Source organism: Bombus flavifrons, chromosome 9 (assembly GCF_040668555.2).
Source record: "Bombus flavifrons isolate JBK064 chromosome 9, iyBomFlav1_principal, whole genome shotgun sequence".
Classification (NCBI taxonomy): Eukaryota; Metazoa; Arthropoda; class Insecta; order Hymenoptera; family Apidae; genus Bombus; species Bombus flavifrons.
In genome coordinates, this window is record NC_138450.1 from 5760011 (window position 1) to 5783368 (window position 23358).

The window sequence follows — 23358 nt, forward strand, 5'->3', positions numbered from 1 at the left end:
GACCAAATGTCCAATGATTCACATTTCAATGAATGCTAAAAAAAAAGATTCGTTTATATGTATGTATGAGTTGAAAAATTAAAATTTTATACATATGTCAGTATAGTAGTCAAACTGACCAATTTCTTCGAAGTGATCGCTTGCTTCCTGAAAATTAGACTAAACCATTAGATATATGCAATACATATTTTAATGAAGTTATGAGTTTTCCAAGAATTTGAAAGAGAAAATTCATAGCTTTAAGATGATATATAAAATGATCTACAAAGATAAAAATAACTATTATAAGAAAACGCATAGAAAGGTAATATAACAGAATTGGGCATTTCATTTGTTACGCTATAATAAAATGAATATTTAATAATTATCATCAGAAATGCAGTTTTTGAGTTAATCTTTTTATGTTTGAAATTAACCTGCAGCGGCTATCATACAATTTTCTATTGATTTGTAGCTTATAAGCACATGTTTGATATAAAGACATCTTTTCTTTAAATTTATAGTATTTTTTTATACACAAAATATGGACTTTTTATCTATTTAAAATATATACTATTTCTAATTATGGTCCATTATGAATAGCGTAATTTCATTCTCAAGAATTTAGTTGTTGTTGAAACGAATTAAAATAAATTCTTTACCCTTTATTTCTATGATTTTTTGGACAATCCTGAACAGGAAAATTTATATGTATTCTCATGTGTTCCTCTGTAATTTTCTAATTATACTACAGAAAGAAGTAGTTACTGAGGGTTCATAATATAGTTGTGCATTATAACGACGTTTAATATCGTAATTAATAAACGTGAATTTACTAATAGGTCTAAACTATTCATCATGTTGCTTGTATATTATCAAATTGTACAAAATTTATTTCCACTTAATTCTGTTACTTAAAACTACAGTATAAATAATTTCATCCTGTTAACATCAAATTTAAATATTTTCTGAAATACACATATTTTCACCAATTTTCCCTGGCTATCTCGTAACGAGATCAAACCTGACTGTCAAGAGGATTTGATCGCATGAAGGATAAAACACGGAAAGCAGCCGTAATTAACTTCTGTGATATGACTGCAGCAGTAAAAGAACGTTCTTTTTTCTCTCTCTCTCTCTCTCTCGTCATGTAGTCTAGCATCGAACGAGTTCAGGGTAATTATAGGTTCCAGCAGATCGCATTCTGTCTGATATTCAGAACGGAAAACGAAATATTTTCGCCGCGTTTTTACCATTGCCTTACTGTATCCATTATCAAACCCTGTCACGTTTGATTCTCCGATTAATCTCCACTACTCTCGCTGCTGCCATGAAACAAATGTGCTGGTGAATATGATGTCATGTATGTGTTGTTAGATGTGCGCAGATTTTCAATGGAGCATGTAGTATCGTTCGATGTCAGTCATGTCTATCGTGCGATACTGGTTCACGAGAAATCTACCAAGTTCATTCTGCGTGTTTTTTTCTCTGTTTCTTTCTTTCTCTCTTCATCTCTCCAGCGATGGAACGAATGATTACGAAAGTTGAGTGTTTCAATGATTGATCGTGCGTGGTTACAAATAATGAAATTGCAATTTTCAATCGAAGTTCGATTCGCGAAACTTTTTGTAGACCCAATTTTGTATAATGGAGGATTGTTTTATTCATTTTGACGTGTAATGTACTTCTTCTGAACGTTTTGTTCCTCGACGTGATACAGAAATATTCCAGCCTTCCTCTATGTTTAGGATAGTTTGCTATAAAAAATTATAACATAAAATAACATAACAATATAACATAAAAATTATAATGCATACGAAAATTATTGTATGAAACGATAATGCGAAAGGTAAGGAGAAGGGAAAACGTTACAAAACAATTTTATCTGAAAAAAAAAGTTTTAATACTTTAGATCGATAGAAAGGCGTGTTTCGATAAAATCAACTACATCGTTTATTACTGTTCACGGTATTGAGTTCATGTATTTTCATTGGGTAGGTATTTGGAAAGATGTAAGCAAACACACACGAATAATCGCTCTGCATTATTGTAATTTCATTAAATTGAATACTGTAGAATGTAGAATATTGGAACAAAGCACAAAATATCCACTCTTAATATCATTAACCAGCCTCCAATATTTTAAATTACTCCCTCTTCAATTATTGAGTATATGCATGAATTTTTATTACTCCTAACATAATGCAGACTTTGATTAATTAAAAATGGAGAAAGTAGGAAGAGAGAGGAGATTCGAATTATTCAATCTCTCTAATCAGGGGAAAAAGATAAAAGTAAGATAAGAATAGAGATAAAGTTAACACTTTTAACTTTATCTGATATAAATATTTTTGCTTTGTAATCCTTCCTGACTCGACAGTTCTATAGCCCCAAATACCATCAACATAATATACCATACACCATCCAAAATGTAAAAATACTAAAAATAGGCATTTCTTATTTCTCCTCGTATCCTTTCTATCTACTGTAAATAGAAGTGTACATATCTTTACTGTCAAAAATAATGAGCAAACGAGAATAGAAGAAATTACTAGAGTACAGAAAATAAAAGAAGGAGAAACCTTTGAAAAAAATGATTGCGGAACCGTGCATCGTAATTAGCAGAGCAGAATGATAGGTCGAAAAAGAAATGATTAGCTTCAGTGATACAGCTGTTATTTTGTGTTGTGCGGGGCTAGATGCTGAAGGAGAAGGAGGATGTTCTTCTCACACCGAAGGCTGCGACGGTTCGACAGGTATGACTCTGCCTTCAGGTAGACAACGCGTAGAGTCACGTAGAACCGTGTAGTCCGCATGAAATACAAAATATACTCGTTCCGTGCTTTCAAACACACGCATTAATTTGACGAGAATAAAAGGAAACACTATTTTTCTGAGGAAACTAACCTTCAGGAAATTAACGTGGCGCTATATCTTTTCTTTTTTTTAAAAAGAAAGAGCGAATGGCTTTGAGTCTCATCAATGAAAATGATCGATCGAAAATCAGAGATCATTGTGCTTATGATAATTTCATTTAAATGTTCCCAATATATACATGTATATTTTCTTTCGTACGTATCGAATCATGCAATACATCTCATCATCACGAATCGTTAAACATCTGGGACAACATAAATAGTTGGGCTGACATGAATAGTTTTGTACGAATATTTACATTTCAAAACCACAGGTCAGTGAAATAACGAATAATAGGGAATGATGGAAGGAATATTTTCAGTTTAATAAATTTTATGTCCAACCTCGCTGTATTTTTAGCAAGAAAGCTTTAAAAATGTTGTTTTGCTTGCCTATTAATACGAATACATTATTCACTTCCCTGGAGTTTTATTGAAGTTTCAAACAACAAATTACATATTGTTTCTGCTACATGGAGGTTGTATTGTTCTGTCAGCTGCAGTTTTGCACTAAGTAAATCAGCGAATTATGTAGAACACAAAATAATGCGTACTGGAAAATAAAATCGCAACGAAGGTAATTTATTATTTTACTATATGACTAAAACTTTGTCATACAATACAATTAGCTAGCTACATTAATAAGATATAAAAATAAAATTATTTAGCCTTCATATCAAACAATATATAATTTCTTATTTAAAACCTATGAAACACCATGTATGAGAACAACTTATGATTCGTCAGTAAAGGCTCACAAACTCTAAAGTTTTATTATTAAAAAATTAAATGAAAATGAATATATATTTGTTCCCTCCAAAAAGTTTCCTTTCATCATCCCCTATATCATCACCTCCTATTTGATTAACATTGTACGTACTCTTTTTTTTAAGTTATCAAATCTTGTACAGATTTAACCCTGATACATCTGGTATTTAATATGGAGTTAAAAATTTGCGACTTTTTGTTACTATTAATGCAATATATAATCTAGGATCTATATAACTTTGAAATGCTAAATTAAATTGGATCAGAAAATTACTATTATTAACAGACAGTGTTGATGTCAGTTTCGATCTTATCTTAAAGCAATTATTATAAAATCAAACTTTAAAGCAATAATTCTGAAACGGTAAATTCTATTATAATTTAAGTATGTAGCAATTTACAATTCTTTTATCTTATAATCTTTTATCATTCATATGTATACGCTGCAACTTATAGTTTTTGTAAGAAATAGTTTGTAATTGATACAACATATAGAACATAAAATTTTCTATGCAAATTCTTTATAGAAAGAGACAAGTGTTCATTGGAAATATTATTTAAATGTTGTGTGTGTTGTAATATAAATAACAGAAGGTAAATAATATTATTAATTGAAGTTACTAGATTGAATTATATTATATGGGGTAATAAGAACACTTTATTCCATGGAGTTTTCACAAACTAGTAGATCCTTTTCTATCTTGTTATTTTACTTTAGTGTTATACTCTGTACAGTGAGTTACTCTACGTAATACAGAACATGCTTTCACGTGGCGTGCTTCGATGCATGCTTTCGCTAAACGTTTCACGCACTTACGCTTGTTTCGCACGACACCACTTGCAAGCACATCGTCGCAGCATTATTATGTTGAGATTTTGAACGAATTCAACCTTCATTTTGAACGTTACTATCTATTGAATTTATTTCTCTCGTGAGGACGATTATAGAGTGTAAATTACTTATAATAATTTTATATCACTGTAATAAAATGACACAGTTGAAAAAACAACATAACAAGATGATACATAGAGTGTTTCGAAAAAATTGGACAAGCTTATATAGAAGTTCTATGCGTTGAAGCGAGAGAAAAGATTCATATGAACAAATGTTTCAATGCGTTTTATAATGTGTATTATAATGTGCAGCATATATTATGCAGTATATACATATATCATACACACGAATATATTATAATATTATAGTAATATAATCCAAAAATCTTTTTGAATGAATTTGGCAATCTGTGACAAGATCTGTTTAAATCATGTATCGAATCTTATAGAAGAAACTACAAATATCTATTTTAACATTATCTATTCTTGCTGCCATTATTCATTTATCGACATATATTTGTATGAACCTTTTTTTTTATTTTACATCTTTAAATTTGTGATCCACCTTTTTGAAATTCACCTCTTTTAACTTCTCAAAATTATTCGTATAATTCGTACTTATTTATATTTCGGATTAAGTACTAAAGAAAAGTATTATTATTTCTATTATTTCTAAAATCGTTCAAACTCGTCATAATCATGCTCTGATCGTGACGCCGATTCTCAAAGATCTCACACATACATACACACATATACACAGAGAAACCACCCGAGGATATGCCCTTAAACTTTCATCTTGTGACCTGCTGGAACACCCATCTCAGTGGGAATCCCACACCCTCCTTTATGGTTATGGCTTCTATGTAAAACTGGCTGATTGAATGAAATCTCTTTACCATTAGAGAGAATATGCTTACACAGTGATTGACATTTACTGAAGTAGTTCTTCACTTCTATTGCGCGTAAAATGCTCATTCGGGCATTCAAGGAGAATGCTAATTAGCGATAATAGACTTTGCTGAGTGTTTCGATTACAGCCTACACGTTACACTATGAACGAATTTCAAGGAACGTACATACGTTTATGAATGGCATAGCAGTTGATAATGAGTTATTCTTCTATATTTATTTGTTTTCATCTTGAAACGAAGTAATTTTCTATCGTTGATCATGTATTGTATTACCCGCTGGGACTGTTCTTCTCGTTGTATGCAGGTTGTTTTTTAATATGAGACGTAAATTGCCACGAAACGTCGGAATTTTATATTCAAATATAAGGAAGCTTTAACTAACTTGTTGGATATAATTTTAATACATAGTAATAATAAAATAATGAAAAGAAGAATTATTAGTTTGAATATTGAGTTAATTGTGTGGAATGATTTACACGTTGGAAATTATTGTAATTTAGAATACTAAAGCTAGGAATTGATGTCAAAAAGTCAAGAAGTGTTAAACGGATTAATTAATTATTTGCATCATATAATTCCTGTTAATTTTCCTACCGACAAATTATTATTTACAACGTATGGTCAATGTGTCTCTATTTAAAACAAATTTATCGATATTTAAACATCCCATAGACATATTTGACATATCGTGCAATCTATAATAAACTCGTGTTCCGAAGCAATTATTCAAATTAAACTAAATTATTTGATGCATTGAGTTTGAATTTAATAAATTAAAAATGCAGAAAGAGCAATCTCTGGTTAATCTCTTTCTACGACTTTATGATATAAAAGTACTTTCATGTTATGAAATAGCCTGCACAGAAAAAAACTTCAGCGCTAGATAATTATTTGGATTGAATCAATCTCGTAGCGATCTTGTATGTTGAAATAATCAATTTCTTTAACTATCCAACAAATTTATTCAATTTATTGAAAGCCCAATTCTCTTTCCATTTAACGAAGTCAATAATTCCTTTCTTTTTTCCAAGAATAAATTTTTATTTTATTTTTATCTCAGTTCGCAGAAATAAAAATCATCTTGTTTACAAATTGATCCACATATTGCTGTTGATGAATAAGAGATACGAACATAATAAGTTCAAATATATTCTTCTATTAGTTACGCTCTTTAATAATAACGCAAAATCCTCGAACTCTATAAAGAATTGGTTATTAATTTAACATACAGGAGTCAGAAGTAATTCTTTTACAGGATATACGATTTCAAGTGGTTCTGTGAAATGATATTTACTTTAACTGCTCGACTAATCAATTTTTTGCATTTCCAGTGAATTGCTCAATATTTGGCCGGAAAAAGAAGCAGTACAAGGATAAGTATCTCGCGAAACACAACGCAGTCTTTGACCAGCTGGATCTGGTCACCTACGAAGAGGTCGTTAAGCTTCCTTGTAAGTACCTGTGTGACAATTTATTCTTCTGTGTAGATTATATCTTAATCTTAATTAAGACCTTTATTGATTTTCAATGTAATTAAATTTTTTAAGATTAAAATTAGCTTAGGATTAATAAATCTTAAAAATAAAACAGTATGTGATAAAAGGATCTTTCAAACGATTCAACAATAAAAATTTACTAGTGGAAATTAATATGATTTGATTACGAACTTCTGTATGTGCGTTAGAATGAGTGATTCGGGTAATTGGGTTACAAGTTACAAGTGGAGTTATGAGGTTGGAAATTGAATGAACATTTGTATTTGTTAAGGAAATCAGAGGATTTGGAAATACAAATAAATGACTTTATTTCACACACAACAGCTATACATCTATATTACACTCTGAAGAACGTCTTGCACGCACGCTTGTCGCCAACCGACTCTCCAGAATCTTCTAACGGCAGTGTTTTGTCTCAACTAAGACCTGGACGCCCTCTGACCCTTACACACACACTCTCATGTACAGTGTAAATGTATCACTTCCCTAACACGCCTCCTTACATTTATACTGTACACTTAATTTTATTTACATACTTGTCGAATTAACAAAATATTTCAGTATTCGCAAAGCATATTTAAAATGTGTCTCGCTACAACAATCTTCTATCTACTGAGATAATTCGCACTATAACTTTCCAAGATATTCTTTCACTTCGCCTAGATCTTTTCATTCTAAATTTATCTGTTAATAACCCTTTTTTTTATTTTACTACAGATTAACAAATCGTTTACATATATTAGCAAATAAACAACATTTTCTCCCTCTCCATGAGTATATAAGCACAATTCTACATTATTCTTCTTAAAACCTAATCTCGTCACATACCTATCAAAACACTCATACCAATCCCTCGGACTTCCTTTTAACCCATAAATCGCTCTCGATAATTTACAAACTCTTTTCATTCATTCTACATATCACATTCTTTGCAACATCGCTCTCTTTTCTCTTTTATTTACAATGTCCTATTTTTTTGTTTATCTCTTTCTTTTCCCCGCTTCGTTCTACTTTTGTTACATTTTTCGCCCTTGTTCCTCGCAGATACTTCACCTTCCCTGCTTCTATCTTCGTCATTACCCTTCTCCAATTTTCTATTCTTTTTCCTCCTCAAATGTACAAGGGATATCTACTTTACAATACTTTGTGTGAATCACACTGCTGTTTTCCTTTTCTGATCTTTCTTGTTCCTCTTCGCGCTCTGATGGCTTAAGTGGTTTTGGAAGCTTTTTCACAATATATGCTGGTGGCTCGTAATCATCATCTCCATCTGAATATTGTTCTTCTTCTTCATCTTCGTCAGAATCCAAATCAAGTTTGGTTTTATTGTCTGGTGGTAATCCATCTGGTACCATTTTTTCACCTACTTTAATATGTTGTTTTATATGTGTGACATAATCTGCCCTATCTCTCTCACGTTCCCTATCTCTTTCTCTTTCTCTTTCCCTGTCACGGTCCCTATCTCTTTCACGTTTCCTATCTCTTTCTCTTTCTTTTTTACTCATACCACTACATTTGGCACTGTTTACTAAGTGTTCCTTCCCTTTCAATATACTTTTCATTCTATATGTCCCATTCTCTTTGAACGCTACAGCCGTAAGTCTATTGTTTACATCTATTATTTTCGCAATATTTCCTTTTGTAATAACCATATTCTTATTATCTGTTAGTTTACCTAAACTGATCAAATTTGCGGACATTTCCTTCACATGAAAAACTTTTCTCATATTTATTTTAGTTCGCTTTCCAAATGCTTTAAAGTAGCTTACAACGTTTCCAACTTTTGTTGCTTTCACCCGTCTATTATCGCCTAAATATATATTTACTGGTTCTTTAAGGTCAATACATTTCTCAAAATACTTTGCATTATTAATTATATGATCGGTACAACCGTTATCTAATAGCCACATTATTTCGTTCTCACTTATCTCATTCGTCTCGCTGTTGTGTGCTGCGTGCGCCGTTGCTATCCATGTGCCTGCTCTTGAGTTTCCATGCTCGCCCGTGCCGGTTGTTGATTGACGATGAAAGTTTCCACGTCCCCTGCTCGTATTGCCTTTGTTCCCTCTTCCTCTGTTTCGACCACGTGTTGGCCCATGCCAATAGCCGTTACTGCTTCCCGCTTGGACGCCATTTTGACACTCTCTCGCAAAGTGTCCTAATCTTCCACATCTGAAGCATCCTTCCTTTTTTGCAGAAAAGGCGTTGGTTTGCCTTTCTCCTCGATTGGATTTATTTTTCTTCTCTGCTATTTCTATTTTATTTTTCACATACACTACCGTTTGATTCTCCAGTCTTATGTTTTCCAATCTCCTTCTGCATACGATTTGCAGTGCCGTCGACTCTTTCAAGTACATTTCATCGAACCTTTTTATTATATCATACGCCGTTTTTCCTTCCCTAACATACTCCAATTGTCTGTTCGATATTGCACTATAAATTATATTTATTGCCTTCAAATCCTTTTTGTCCCAGTCTTCATTGTCTCTTTCGTTCTTTATTCTAGTTGTAACAATCTCGCATTCCTTATACTTCAAAAACATTGTTATTCTCTGCTTCCATATACCGTAATCCTCACCATCGAATATAGGTATCATGATTTCCGATCTCTCCATTTTAATTGATTCCTTATATCTTACTCAAGCGTTCCCACGTGCTCGAAGTATATCTTTTTTTTTTTTTCTCTGAAAGTTTTCTTTCCTTACTGAAAATTCACTCGCAAGATCGTAACCACGCACTAAATATCTTGCAAAACTAGTAACCACGCTCTGCTACCATGTTAAGGAAATCATCGAATTTGGAAATACAAATAACTGACTTTATTTCACACACAACAGCTATACATCTATATTACACTCTGAAGAACGTCTTGCACGCACGCTTGTCGCCAACCGACTCTCCAGAATCTTCTAACGGCAGTGTTTGTGTCTCAGTGTTTTGTGTTTTGTGTTTAGTGTCTCAACTAAGACCTGGACGCCCTCTGACCCTTACACACACACTCTCATGTACAGTGTAAATGTATCACTTCCCTAACAGTATTAAAATTGAGTATAGAGCGATAACCAGTAGAGAAGAGAACGACTTAAAGGATACACGTGAAAATAATTTGAATACTACAATCTTTTAAAATTAATTTCTGTTTTTGTGTTTATCTTAAAAGATAAAAGATAAACATTTTATTAAACTAAAACGTAGTTTTCTATGGGAGAAATGAATGAAGATGTATCTTGTGTTTTTAAATAATCAACTTAAATATTTAAATATTTCTTTAAGCGTTTCTTATTAATATTTATGATAATTTTTTTTCAGATCCTGCATTCCAACGGAAAACGTTAGTGTTACTGGGAGCACATGGTGTCGGTCGTCGTCAGATAAAAAATACCATTATCGCGAAGCATCCTGACAAATATGCCTATCCTATTCCACGTAAGTATAAAAAATTTTCGTTTCAACTTTCATTTCTTAAAAATATCCAGTATTAAATATTCTAATACCATAAAATTTATATACAAATATTTCTTATGTGGAACTAATGGACACTTGTAGTTTTATTACCTTATAATACCATTGTTAAACATTACAAACACGAAATGTTTCGTGTTCGCAATTTACCAACTACAAAATTTTATATTTCAATCCATTAACAAAATTCAATGCCAAAAGTCAATTTACAAACATAGATCAAAACACGTCAACTAAAAAAATAGTGAATTAAAATCAAAATTGCCTGATTTTTTAGATACAACGAGGCCTCCACGGAACGACGAAGAGAACGGTCGCAATTATTATTTCATATCGCACGATGAAATGATGGCTGACATCGCTGCCAATGAATACCTCGAATATGGTAAATAAATCATTGTCAAGTTCTTTTACATTTTACATAAAGAATTTTCTAACTTAAATCTCTCCATAGGTACGCACGAAAACGCTATGTATGGAACGAAACTCGAAACGATCCGCAAAATACACGAAGAAGGCAAGGTGGCGATATTGGACGTCGAACCTCAAGCCTTGAAAGTGTTGCGTACGGCGGAGTTCGCGCCTTATGTAGTTTTCATCGCAGCTCCGGTATTCCCAAATATGCCTGATGTAAGTAGAATATTGATCGTTAACATCTTCCTGGGGGAATCGAGCTAACTACCGTCGCGAGCTTAACTATCAACTAATTGAGCAATTAATTGCCCGTTGACGAGATTATGAAACTTGAACGCTTGCGTTTAATTGAATTCACTGGGATCGAGAATTGCGTGGGTAGTTAAGTAAATATATATAGTAGAAGTAACTAATTCAAAATATATGAATTGCACAAAAATAGTTGAAAAATATTTGACAGTGAACAATAGCTTCAAGAAGAGTAATTTTTAATTTATGTTTTTCGAAAGATGCTATTAAATCCTGATGTAGGTAAGATGATTCTTGAATTTATAATGTGTATACTTTTCGGCAAAATGGAAGCTACACAATAAAGTTAATATTACTATTACATGAATATTAGTATTACCAAAAACATAATGAATATACAATATTCTAGTAAAATGTATTCATGAACGCCATTTATTATAGATGATAAGTTAAAGCATTAATGGTTTCATCATTACTCATAAATCGTAGCAAATGTGAAAAATCACAAAAAGAAGGAGACTCTGCCCTCTTCTATTTTCTTTACAAAAGAACACCGAGAACTAACAATGTGAATACCCTGTATCATCTCTTCTATAAAGAAAGTTAATTTCCTTGACTCGTTCTATTGTAATAAATCCTCAACGTACTTCTCCATGTTTGGAAATGTTGAAGCAACGTTTAATGCGTGTTTTAGTGCGACGGAAGTCTGGAAAGACTGGCGAAAGAATCGGATTCACTGAAGCAAGCGTACGGTCACTTTTTTGACCTGACCATCGTCAACAACGAGATCGATGAGACGATCGCACAATTAGAGGCAGCCATCGAGCGGGTTCATACGACACCGCAATGGGTACCTGTGTCCTGGGTCTACTGACAGCGAACCTCGCCAATTCGTCAGATCACTAACTGTAATGGCTCATCGAATGTGAAACAGTGATCATGGAATCGCGATCCACCGAACGACCGGTCCGTTTGCGATCGTTTTAATACGGCCAACGACAAATATTCTCAACGTCGTACGCCTGTAAGAATTCGCGGTGTTCGTGGGGAATTATCACGATGATAAATCGTAAATAGCCGATTCGTAAAGCAAGACAAGCCGCGTATAAATACGTCGGACCAATCGAACGAACGAAGTTACCGTCAATTCTTCGATCAATCCACAGCACGATATCGACTGGAATGCGTGACTTTGGCCGTGTGTTCATTGACTTTTTTCATTACTAATTGAATTATTCTATAATTATTATTGAATCGTCGTTATCGTTGTAATCCGCGGGTAGAGGCGAAGAGACGAAACTGTTGACGTTATCGCGAGGCGCAGAATACGACAATCAAAAAAGCAGAGAGAACATACGTTTCGATTTTTCGATATATAAGTTCCATAGGACTGTAATTATTACTTCCTCGATAAATATAAGCAATACGATTTTCCACGCATCCTTCGATATATATCGTCTCGGTTAATGGATCAACGAGTCGTCATGTAAACGAACGATATTAATTTCCTCACGATTATTTTAATCGCGCAGTTTTCTCTCTTTCTCTCCTCGCGCGTTTTCGCTTCTCTCTCTCTCTCTCTCTCTCTTTCTCTCTCTCTCTCTCACTGTCACTCTATTCATTTCCTCTCCGCCTGTCTCTTTGTTCCGTGATCTTGTTTCTTGCATTTTCTCTCCAGACATTCCTCGCGCCACGTTTTACGCGCGTTACACGAATTTATCGCTATACATATAGTTTTCGTCAGTCTGGTACGGTCTGTACGATAGCGATGCAGAAAATGCTAAACGATGCGAGTATTACCAGATAGAATCGAAGAGCAGCGAGACTGTTTTGCTCTTTGAAGATTACATTCTATCGAAGAGGATCAAAATGGGGAACGGTCGTTCGAACTGTTCGTGAATGTTGACCGAGTGGACACGCTTGTACCGTTCTTTGAAAAAAAATCTGTCAATCGACTATCCATAACCTGTAATTGCCTCTTATCGTACTCTCTTATAACTACTTACACAAAGTGAAATAAAAAAAAAAACACTAGGACCGCGCTGTCCGATAGTCCGCCACCGATATCCCACCGTAATAGTCAATCTTTGTCTGTTCAAGTTTAAAGGAAAACCGGACTATCGACAGTTAGTCGTTTACCTATAACTTTAAGCAGTAGAGAAACTTCGCCGATTTCGTCTAGTACTTCTAACATCTAACACAAAGTTCATCCGTTGTCGTGAGACTCGCGATGAACCTTCGTACGTGTATATGCGCGAGCGCTATTCTTTAACCGTATCGTTTTGTTTCCTTCTCTCCTGACTCGAGCGTTTCAGTACGGTTCCTGAAACTTTCCTGTGCTGCGTTTTGATTTTTCGCCGAATCTAGGACGTCGAATCGCGTGCATTTCTTCATCGTCATCATATATTTTCTTTTTCTCGTTCTTCTGAAGCAAAGATGTCAGAAAACATCTACCCGAATATTGATCTACAAGATCTATTTAACGCTACCTATCGGTGTTGCTTTTGGTTCGAGTGACGCGCATCGAACGAACGTCTTAGAACCGGCGTTGATCTCAGCAAAACTACTTCCATGAGATTACGTTGGATATACGATACACATGTACAATGTACACACATCTCAAATGTAATATCACTCGGTTCGCATTGCACCCTCGTACAAAGCGCATAATCGAATGACGAAGTAACTGAACGCGGTTTACTATACGATATTTATAACACGTAAACTCAAGTAAATAGATAGTCTACCAAACTATATGAAATAATACTAAACACCGTCTCGCATTAAAGAAAAATGAAAAAAAATACGTTGTATAATGATAAAAAATACAAAAGTCTAGAACACGTACACACACAGTGACACGTGCATACACGTAGACGCTTATATGAACATAACGCGACGTTACATACACATAATGCAAACATGTACACGTAATATATATACATATTTATGTATATAATATATATATATATTATAATACATATAATATATAATATATATTATATACAGAATTACACATGGACATAAAATACAGATACGTACACGGACAAGTAACGCGGATTCACGAGAAACAGATTTAACGACTAGTTAATTAATTAAAAGCGATTAAATAAATTAATTGTGTAACTAATTAATACTAAATTACTAGAAGACTAATAGGAAATTTGCATATACAGCCCGTAGAACGAAGGAGTGAATGCGTGTACGTACGGGTATGGTGTGAATCTCTTGCATTCGCGATCTGCGTTGTGATCGACCCTCACGCGGCTTTGTTCAGAATTTGTTCAATTACAGCTCAACTATTTATAAAGATCTCGAGAGGAACATACGCACACATAATACACGCAACAGCACATATGTACATGCATACTAAAAAATAAAAGAAACATACGTTAGTACACGTATACATAACAATTGCAAACACGTACAACATGCGTACACATACTACTAGGTTTTACTACATTCTTCCTATTCGATACACGATATTAGTCATCGAGCGTGTAATTATCCTTTATTAAACGCGATACTTCGATGATGGAGTTATATAAAAAAGAAAAAAAAGAGAAAGGAAGATCGATGCACGTTCTACTGTTCTATCTATATTTTGCGGAGAAATATCATTTCTTCGAGCAGCAAGCCCACCAAATACACGAAGACAAGTCTGAAATCGTTGAAAAAACGGGAAAAAGATGAAAAATAAAAAGGAAATGTCGCGTGAAACTTTAGGGAAGCTCGTGTCGGTATGATCGTTTATGTGTGAATGAGAAACTGTCGAAACGCAAGAAGAACGAATCTTCAGTGATTTTGTAATATTTCTTATAAGTTGTAGCTGCCATATCCAATAAAATTAAGTACTAGGTGCGCTGGGTGATTATATGACGACGACTGTTACGATAACGATTCTAATGGTGATGATGGTGGTAATAATGATGATGATGATGACGATGATAATGATGATGATCATAATGATCCTACGTGCTCCTGCAAGTGTGTGTCCGCGACTTTGGATGAGTTACGCTAAGATGTTGAAAGACGACGGGTCTAAAGAAAACAATAACAGTTCATTACAATTATGTAATTATAAGTAAGAGAAAGAGACGAAGAGTATTATAACACGTTGTTAATTGAATTAATAAAACTAGCCCAAAGTGTCTACGTAGCTTTTGCTTAATCGCCTTCCTTGTTGATCTATTAATTATACGTGGAATATAATTATACATATAATACATGGAATTTCGTCATAATGTATATCCAATCTTTTTTATGTTGAAACTCCAATTTTTGTTTGTTATATTTAATATTTGTATAACCACTTTAGTAATTCCGATCCTATCCTTAACCAGATACTTTTATAATTAAGTAATGAAGAGTTAATAACGACGAATCAATTTTGGGTAGATCAATTTTAATCCTAGCAAATGTTAATATGACATAATTTATTATATATATATATTATTATATAAAATATTAACAAAGATAATAAAAAAAATAAAATATAAAACCTATTGAAATAGAATCATTTGTTTTTAAATATTATTAAGCCTCAAGTAAAAATTATTGTTTGTTTATAATGTAGAAAATATAAATTATTTCTTTTAAACGTTGTATTAAATACTCTTATTAACTACAAATGTACATATTTTATAATATTATATACAATTGTTCTCTGCAATCACACAATATATTAATATATTACTTCAATAGAAGTGGCAGCATGAAGGTATAATTTGCAATTATCAAAATGTTAAATCGACGACTAATATCCGAGCATAAAATTACTGATTCAATAATTTCACGTTTTTAATCACTTTTCTCGAAAATTTATGAAATACATATTACATGCTTTATGATACGGAGTGCTTCAATAACAACGCAGAAGTTCGTTAAAGTTTTAAGTACCTAGACTGATCACATAATTTAATCGCAAGTCTATCTATATTTATTATTTATTTATTATGAACTATTTCGTGTTGAAAAATACGCATATTTAATATTTTAATATTTTAATTTATTTAATATCATGACCGTCCGCAAAGAAAGTTTACTATACTAAATTTTTACATAATTATTCACAGTTCCAGAGGAACTTTAGCCGTATCTATTTTTCATCTTTAAAGGAGGAGCCGTTCCTCTTTCTTAGTCATCTTTTCATTGCTGTAATTTAAACAACGTTTGGACTGAAATGATATTCCTAATGCACTCTATTTACGTTACTAACCGTATTATAATATCCTACCTATTTAAACAACAATTCCATATTAAATTCAAATACGTCGATGCTTCCTTTTCAGTGGATGTTTCCGTGTCATGTTATTTCTCTTAAGTATTATCGAAGGTGGGAGAAGCAGGTCCATTCCGGAAGTTTCTATCTTGTTACACTGATTCTGGTCCATAGCAAACATGTACTCCAGATCGATATCATACCTTTATAAAAAAACGTATAAGAAAATTAATTTGATGATACTTTAAAAGACTTTCCTTCAACAAAATTTACTGAATGTTACTTTGTACAGTTATGACTCAAATCTAATTCAATCTCGAATTTAACATGAAACAACCGATGATAGAATAAAAGATTATTTTATAACAAAATTTAACGATATTGATTTTATTCGATTTTGCAATGCACAGCTGTGTATTCAAGTCTACGTGTATCAGTGAGGAGTATTCCATGAAACCATAAGCTAAATAATCTAAAAGCTAAGTCTAAAATATTCCACAGGCTGGTTGATAACTGGTGGTACAAGCGGAAAGGGGGTGATTCTACGCGAAGAAAGAAGTCGAAAATATAGAATAAAAATTTTTCGTTTGAGGGTTTGTTTTCGAGAAAATCGACTTTGAATTTTCGCCCGGTACACGTGCGGTACGTTATAACGGATCTCACTGTAGATCGTTGTCCCGATGGAAAAATTAAAAAAAAAATTAAAAAAAAAATTTTTATTCTATATTTTCGACTTCTTTTTTCGCGTAGAATTACCCTCTTTCCGCTTGTACCACCAGTTACCAACCACCCTGTATATCATAGACATACACATATGTAATTACTTCATAAATAAATACGTGTAATAAAACAATTGAATAAACTTTCCAGTCTCTTCCAAACTGTCGTGCACCTGGGAGAGCCTGGATTCTAGTGGAATAAATATTTCATGAGTCTATGGTGTTAGATATCCACCGTATTAATTAAATCCTCACATAGGCTCAGTCATTAGTTATCCGTGTCCAAGAGAAATAAAACCATGTCGTTACTCACCTGGGCAATTTCTCGCGAAGATAAGAAATAACGTTAGCTCCAAGACTTGGCTCTCGACTCATGATGAAGCTCGATAAATATCGAGGACTTTTACTCTGTTCCGCGCAATGCATTAGTAATGCCCACGATTTGTAGTCCGAATCAAGTACGTATGTATTGTACACGCCCTCATCTACAAAATACAAGTAGGAATGAGAATTCAGAACTTTGGATGTTGTTCAAGAGTTAAGTTAATTCATAAATTACATGGTATTGCTATTTGGCAATATGTGTATCTATAGGGTGACTCATACAATGTATCACCTTAGATTATTTTATTGTTGGTGAACCAATTGAAAATAGTTTTGTTTGGTATAGTATGATTCAAACAAATCATTAAGTGGCTATTTTCTTTTTCAAAGACCTCAAAATTACCTTTACCTTTATATAGGTAAATCTATAACCCTTCTTCATTCATCTTTTAGTGAATGTTTGAAACAAATTCGAAAGAAATTACTGTACAAGATACATAACATTTATTGTATCATATACTCGAATGTATCTATACTATGTATCAGATATAAAATATCGATGTAAGCGAATGAATGGAACAAATGTATGGCATCAATTTTTGCTTCTCTTATCATATATTGTCGTAATAAGTAAAATCGGACAAAACAATTATTACTAAAGTCAAATTTCTTGACTTACATTTATTAACATTCTGAAGCTTTATTCACGAGTAATATAGACTTTCCACAGTCCTCATTTATCATTAGTGAAATCAGTAGTCTAATTCGTGTTTGGTACAAATATTGCTTGAGATTCGTATTCCTTATACAAAAAAGAACATTCAAGTATCGTGAACCTCTATTATACAAAATATTTTTAGAAGATAATCAAACATGATACCTACTAAATCGATTGAATAGGAAACGAAGAGTTGTATGTCTGTAGAGAACAGAAAAGGGGGAAAAGTGGGTGAACTACGCTTCTCGTGAATAGTAGCGATTGTGAGCTAGATAAGTATAGCGTATGGTTGAAGTAAAAATCAGAAATTATATTGGTACATAACATTAAAATAATTTATGAAGATATCTGTAGCTTCCGGTTGGTTGTCAAGTATATCTTTCTCACAAAACACACTTCGTCAGTGCTAAAATTAGTGCTTCCGTTGTTTAAAATATAAACTTTTGTAGAATCGTTCTCTTTACAATACTTAAAATTAGAGAAATATCTATAATTTAATACTTATAATTTAGTGGTAATCTTTCATTGAAAACGAATATTAATAAAAATTTGTCTATAAACAATTCTTACTTTTCGACTGTTCCTCTATATAATGTATGAATGCGCAAAGCTGATTTCTTATCTTTCAGAAAAGTAATCTATCTGGTTGAGATATATGCTTTTTTTTTAGTGAGAGATAATACTACTACCGTTTTTCCTCTGGAAACTAAATCTATCTATGAAATGATAATTAAAACTCTGCTTCTTTGAGGTTATCAACATCGCTTTTTGTGTCAGAACGTTAACGAATCCTTGAAACATTTAATATTTGAAATATTTAACACCATTTCCAACGGAATATAACACTTAATTTTATTCTACTATATATTTCATTAATTTAATTCAAATAAATGAAGTATTTTTTCCAATTGAAATTAGAAAATCGCTGTATTGATCGTCTATTTTAGCATAGTGAAATGGCAATTATCGACTGACACTGATTGTTGATGAGAAACCAAAGAATACTTTAAATGCTTAATTAAAATTCCTCGTACTAAATAATTAAAATAATTAGGAGCAATCAAAGTCATTGCTTTAAGTCCATTCGATTACTAATGTATTATAAATTCACTACAATCAAAGCAATTCATTAGATTCGTTAAAAGATTTTATTAAATATTTACGCAAGTCCTTGATACTTACACGGATATTCAGCGTGTACCCAATGAGCAGGTAATTCTGGAGAAGGAATCTTCCAAGTGATGTTGCCAACAAGTTGCTCATTAATCGGATCATCGGTGAAACTGTAAGTGAAATTCATGGTAACCTCTGTGCTTTCAGGCGAAATCGACAATTCGGCTCGCATGCATCTATATGCGAGTGCTTCCTCCGAGCTTGCATAATACTGCACTATGTACCACGATCCAAGAAACTGCAAAAAAATTTAATTTCTTTATTAATGCAGCACAGAACGTGTCTTCACTAGTAATCCGTGGAGCTGTTCGCGTCTAATACTCGTTTTGTTATTCGCGCTGTGATGTTAATCGAAACGCTAACCTCTCTAACGGACTACAGAGCAGAAAGTAAGTTCTCGAGCAAAACGTAAGTGCATGGGACGTTTAATAAGCGAAAATATTATATTAAGCATGAAAATAAATATCAGAATTTACATACTTCTATCGATAACAGGAGACGTGTGTTTATCGTTAAATATTGTTCTGTTATTTCATGAATATAGGCTTTGGAGAAGAAGTGGTACAAGTGATATGTTAAATCCTAATAGGTTACTAGTATTTTGAAGAAGGTTATGAAAAATATGTTTGTGTGTGCACCATTTTTCCTATGAATAGCACTTCTACAACTTTTTATTAAGGCCTTCAAATATTCTTCAAAAAATTGCACATAGAATTTGCATGAATACAAGTTTTAAAAATTTCTACGAAAAATAATAAATTATTTTGATCACTTTGGTAATTTCACTGTGAATATAACCTTGGTGAAAACATTTTGGTTGAAAAAGATTTCCTGGTTCTAAAATATTCACTATTTCGAATCGAATATACTTAATTCTTCGAAGCAGCATTTCATGTCTCAAAAATAATGTACATATTTTTGACGATCGCGATAGATGGTCTATTCTACAGATGATTTATGCGAGAGTGGAAAATTCGGTATCCCAGTCTCGTGTAAACGGTGCAGAGAGGTTCGTCGGTGTTTACGTGAGGCAGGTCGTGCAATCGTTGCCGTGGACTGTCATTTAGTTCGGCATGCAATGCAAAACTGTCCCCCTTTCTGCCTCCCGTGCATTCATCTCCTGTAGAACATCCATCCATCTCTCTGTCTTGATTATCATTATTTCAACTGCACGTCGATATTTACACACCGTGAACAAAGAAAGAAAATTCGTATTTCATTCGTAGTTGATCCTTTTTTTAGCATCGAGAATTCACAGTGTTTCTTTTCTTCTTAATTCTTTCCTTAATTCTTTTCTTTCTCGATTGATGCAATTAAAAAATGGTAAAATTAATCGTAAGATATTTTCGTAATTATCTTGTAACGGTAGTGTTATAGAATTTTTATATAAATGTTAAATTTTTCCAATTTTGCTTGTTTTAAAATGCACTCTTTTCTTAAATAGGATTTTGAATTATACAAAGATTGAGATTGATGAGGTAATGAACGCTTGAAGCTCAAAATTTAAAACTTATGCTATTTGTGGTTAACTAGTCACGAAGGAAAATGTCACGTAACATGTATAGCTCGTTGCTTCCCGAAGTGAAGAGATTATAGTAGCTATTCCCGTTATCAGTTCCGTCTAAGACCCACGAAGAACAGTAAGTACTATACTTTCGTGAGCTGAGAGCCATAACTTTATAAATACTTCGTTATTGTTTGTCGATTTTAAGAATTCACAATATGAATTTGTATGTAAATAGACATACGAACATTTATATGGATTAAGGAAATCCAATTTAAATCCAATTGTGAAATATAAAACTAACAACATAAAATAACAATAATTCATTATAAATTACACGAGGGTAATACAGCTCATGCATAAAATTAGTTTTGCCATCAAATTACAAACAGATAACAGGAATGAAATAATAAACATCTGGAGTTGGAAAATGTCATTGTCTAAAAATAAATATCGCGTCAATATTTTTTGTGTTATCAATGGAGCTAACCGATTCAGTTAATTGCCTATTTAAATAGAGAATTCCAAGATTAACCTCTTAAAAGGAAAGCTGATTATCTCATGTATTGCTAGTGGTCATCGAATAAGCATTCAATTTTGCAAACGAAAATTTTAATGTCTTAAAGATAGATTCATTACGAATATGAAATTGCTTGATTTAAATAATACAAATATCAATATAAGGAGAAGTAAATTCAATATTATTTTCGGAGGCAAAAAAAAGCAAGAGAAAACGATGATCGAATTTTCTCTTAATTTTATCATTTCCTATTAACATAGATGTATTGTGAAATAACAGCTGAAATGGATTAAAAATAATTGAAGTAATAGAAAAGGAAAAAGTAATTGGTCGTAGATCACATAAATCATACGTGAAAATATAATAATAAGAAACATAAATATTAATAAAATTCTAAAGCCAAACTGTTTAATCCGAGACCACACAAAGGTGTTCAATGAAATGAAGTAGTTTTAAATGCACGCAAGGTACATATGTCCGAAATAGCCTTCCCTTAAACACGCATAAAGTTCCAAAAATAAGTTGCTCGAAGTCTTCCTTTGAAAGAAGATTCGCGATATTTTACGCGAGTCCTTGTCTACTATATAAATCGTACTGTGTCGAAAAATTTCAAAATTTCGAGTCAGTTATAAACACAACGCATCTCTTACAATATTTTAACTACAATCGAACCGCAATATCATGAGGAAATTGTAATTCCTGTTATCGCGTCCGTAAACGATCGGGAGTATTCAACAAACGCGGTCCAATTGCGCTCCCCCGCAATTATTATTATATATTCAAAGTACATATTGATCGGCAATCCGTCGTGATCGTCTATTTATGAAATCAGAACATCAACGAGAGATATGTAACTCGATGTTTAACGATTCTGTTCTATGTGGCAATTAGGGAAAATTCAGCAGCTGATTATCAGCATTAACGTATTGCCAAGTTACCATGTTTGATAATGCTTCACATTAAAAGAAGATATTGCATCAACAAGATGTTAATAACGTCTCTTTCCTAAAGATTTTATATTGTATAAGTATTTTCATTGTAAATTGTGTTTGGATCTATGTAACTTAAAAGTGTCTTTAGATTATTGTAATTCTTTTGTACCGAGCTTTAGTGAAGTTATTCTGTTTATTTTTCATATAATTCGATTCGCATTGATTTACAATCAAATGAATCATTCGAGCATCAAATTAATTAATTAGATCCTCTGAAAATTTCTTAATTTTGCCATCCAGTAGAGTACACGATTATTATTTAATTTTTCGGAAACCAAATGGTCAGCATCAACAAAACTAATTGATTTATCTTTCATACAGCACAAATCTAAGATGAATCCAACATATATCTTCTACGATATTAAATAAATCAAAGTGTCTGAAATTTAGATTCTGAATAGAAGAGACCACAATAGGTACATTACACCGAATAACTCCATAAATAACGAATACAGCATTCACGGAGCCCCAAGGATTTTCGTCAACCAAGCGATAATCAAAGGTGACACGAAACGTACCTCGGATATGTCAAAATTGCGTATGCCCTTTACTTTGGGACACTTGGTCTTGTCCTCCCGCCTTTTCCACGTAGCGGCGGTACAGTCGATCAAACATAGGAACAACAGTAGCACTATTATCGGCGAATAGAATCTCTCGCGTCTCGTTCCGGGCTGCATTCTCGGTCACATTCAAGCTTCTATCCGCTTGGCACACGCGAAGAGTCTTCTTACTTCTTCGCTCGATAGGTTTGCCTGGTCGACTAAAGGCCACCGAGTCGGTCAGAATGAAGAGCGGACGCGCTCATGACTACCACTATCTGTACAAACGAAGAGGGGGTGGTCACTATCACGTTCCTCCCTTTGCATTCTTGCTACTCTTTCGTTTTCAATCGGCAACTTGTTCTGCGCGTCGCGCGTACGATCCTCGTAACTGGCGCCAGCTTAGCTCAGGACTTCTGATCGTAGGCGTGATCGTCGTCACGGCTAAAGAAGGGCATCGACTGTTAGACCACCTCGTCCCGCTTACTCTCTTACATCCGACTCGTATCTTCGCCGTCTTTTTACAGCTCGTATACCGCTTCGTGTTCAAGGTAACGGCGAACAATGTTCGACGAAGCTCTATGTCCTCAACGAGCGATCGATGAATGTTATAATTAGTC

At 33.2% G+C, this 23358-nt stretch overlaps 2 protein-coding genes and 1 long non-coding RNA gene across 16 annotated transcripts in view; 2 read left to right on the forward strand and 1 right to left on the reverse strand.

Moving 5' to 3' along the window:
• CASK (peripheral plasma membrane protein CASK) overlaps positions 1-15183 on the forward strand; it is a 265172-nt gene extending 249989 nt beyond the window's left edge. For 8 of the 11 annotated variants that reach the window (XM_069119953.1, XM_069119955.1, XM_069119956.1 and 5 more), the window contains 6 exons: positions 2679-2735; positions 6739-6858; positions 10213-10329; positions 10643-10750; positions 10820-10995; positions 11723-15183. In XM_069119953.1, the coding sequence (XP_068976054.1) occupies positions 2679-2735; positions 6739-6858; positions 10213-10329; positions 10643-10750; positions 10820-10995; positions 11723-11902 (758 nt within the window). In that variant the 3' untranslated portion in view covers positions 11903-15183. The remainder of the gene's footprint in view (positions 1-2678; positions 2736-6738; positions 6859-10212; positions 10330-10642; positions 10751-10819; positions 10996-11722) is intronic. The other 3 variants (XM_069119959.1, XM_069119960.1, XM_069119963.1) reach the window with 1 other exon arrangement.
• On the reverse strand, positions 660-23126 carry Karl (lipocalin/cytosolic fatty acid-binding protein Karl). Of its 3 annotated transcripts, none has more exons than XM_069119986.1 (5): positions 22718-23126; positions 19193-19421; positions 17282-17453; positions 16265-16452; positions 660-1736 (listed from the first exon to the last, which is right to left on the reverse strand). In XM_069119986.1, exons 1-4 carry the CDS (start codon positions 22874-22876, stop codon positions 16293-16295), a joined length of 720 nt encoding a protein of 239 aa, XP_068976087.1. In that variant the 5' UTR covers positions 22877-23126; the 3' UTR covers positions 660-1736; positions 16265-16292. The 3 variants fall into 3 exon arrangements, with proteins under 3 accessions (XP_068976087.1, XP_068976086.1, XP_068976085.1); XM_069119985.1 differs by lacking the exon at positions 660-1736 and adding an exon at positions 15089-16182 and having other exon boundaries at positions 22718-23125; XM_069119984.1 differs by lacking the exon at positions 660-1736 and having other exon boundaries at positions 15089-16452; positions 22718-23125.
• The window catches only part of LOC138183291 (uncharacterized), a 119206-nt gene continuing 115308 nt past the window's right edge, over positions 19461-23358 (forward strand). For both annotated transcript variants that reach the window (XR_011174026.1, XR_011174027.1), the window contains exon 1: positions 19461-19591. This is a non-coding gene — a long non-coding RNA (uncharacterized LOC138183291). The remainder of the gene's footprint in view (positions 19592-23358) is intronic.

What these genes read in the sequence shown, in the direction of transcription:
- Karl (XM_069119986.1), bottom strand. Translation starts at nt 22,876, where the DNA reads ATGCAGCCCGGAACGAGACGCGAGAGATTCTATTCGCCGATAATAGTG. An exon ending in GCAATTTTGACATATCCGAG is followed by an intron (nt 19,422 to 22,717) that starts GTACGTTTCGTG and finishes ATTTTTTTGCAG; the next exon opens with TTTCTTGGATCGTGGTACAT. An exon ending in CTTCGCGAGAAATTGCCCAG is followed by an intron (nt 16,453 to 17,281) that starts GTGAGTAACGAC and finishes TTTTTTATAAAG; the next exon opens with GTATGATATCGATCTGGAGT.